The sequence below is a fragment of the Buceros rhinoceros genome, unplaced genomic scaffold, assembly GCF_000710305.1.
Source record: "Buceros rhinoceros silvestris isolate BGI_N320 unplaced genomic scaffold, ASM71030v1 scaffold13403, whole genome shotgun sequence".
Classification (NCBI taxonomy): Eukaryota; Metazoa; Chordata; class Aves; order Bucerotiformes; family Bucerotidae; genus Buceros; species Buceros rhinoceros.
Window position 1 is genome coordinate 19,583 of NW_010403089.1, and position 322 is coordinate 19,904.

Genomic DNA, 322 nt, shown 5'->3' on the forward strand with positions numbered 1-322 from the left:
GGGTTTGGGCCCCCCCCTGCCACGAAAGCCCTCGCCTTCCCCCCCCCCCGCGGGTGCTGGGCAGGCTATGGGGCACCAGACGGGCCTGCCCGACGCGGCTGACCGCCCGCCCAGGGCTGGCTGTGCCCCCCCGACCCCCGAACCTGGGCTCCGACTCACTGTTATACTGGACTCCCTTGGCAAACCTCCTCTGCAGAGCCTGGTTCATGGACTGCAGCCCCGCGGGGATATTCTTGTCTCTGACCGGAGTCTGGTCCGAGCCCACCAGCTTCTTCAGGGCTGAGAACATCTTTCTGGTCTCACACCTGCGCCACCACCTCCG

At 67.7% G+C, this 322-nt stretch overlaps 1 protein-coding gene across 1 annotated transcript in view; it reads right to left on the minus strand.

The window, feature by feature from the left end:
• Positions 1 to 289, minus strand: part of RABL6 (RAB, member RAS oncogene family-like 6) — a 19,445-nt gene extending 19,156 nt beyond the window's left edge. Inside the window, 1 exon segment of the mRNA XM_010132870.1 lies at positions 160 to 289. Coding sequence (XP_010131172.1) covers positions 160 to 289 — 130 coding nt within the window.
• Positions 290 to 322: the final 33 nt, after the last annotated feature.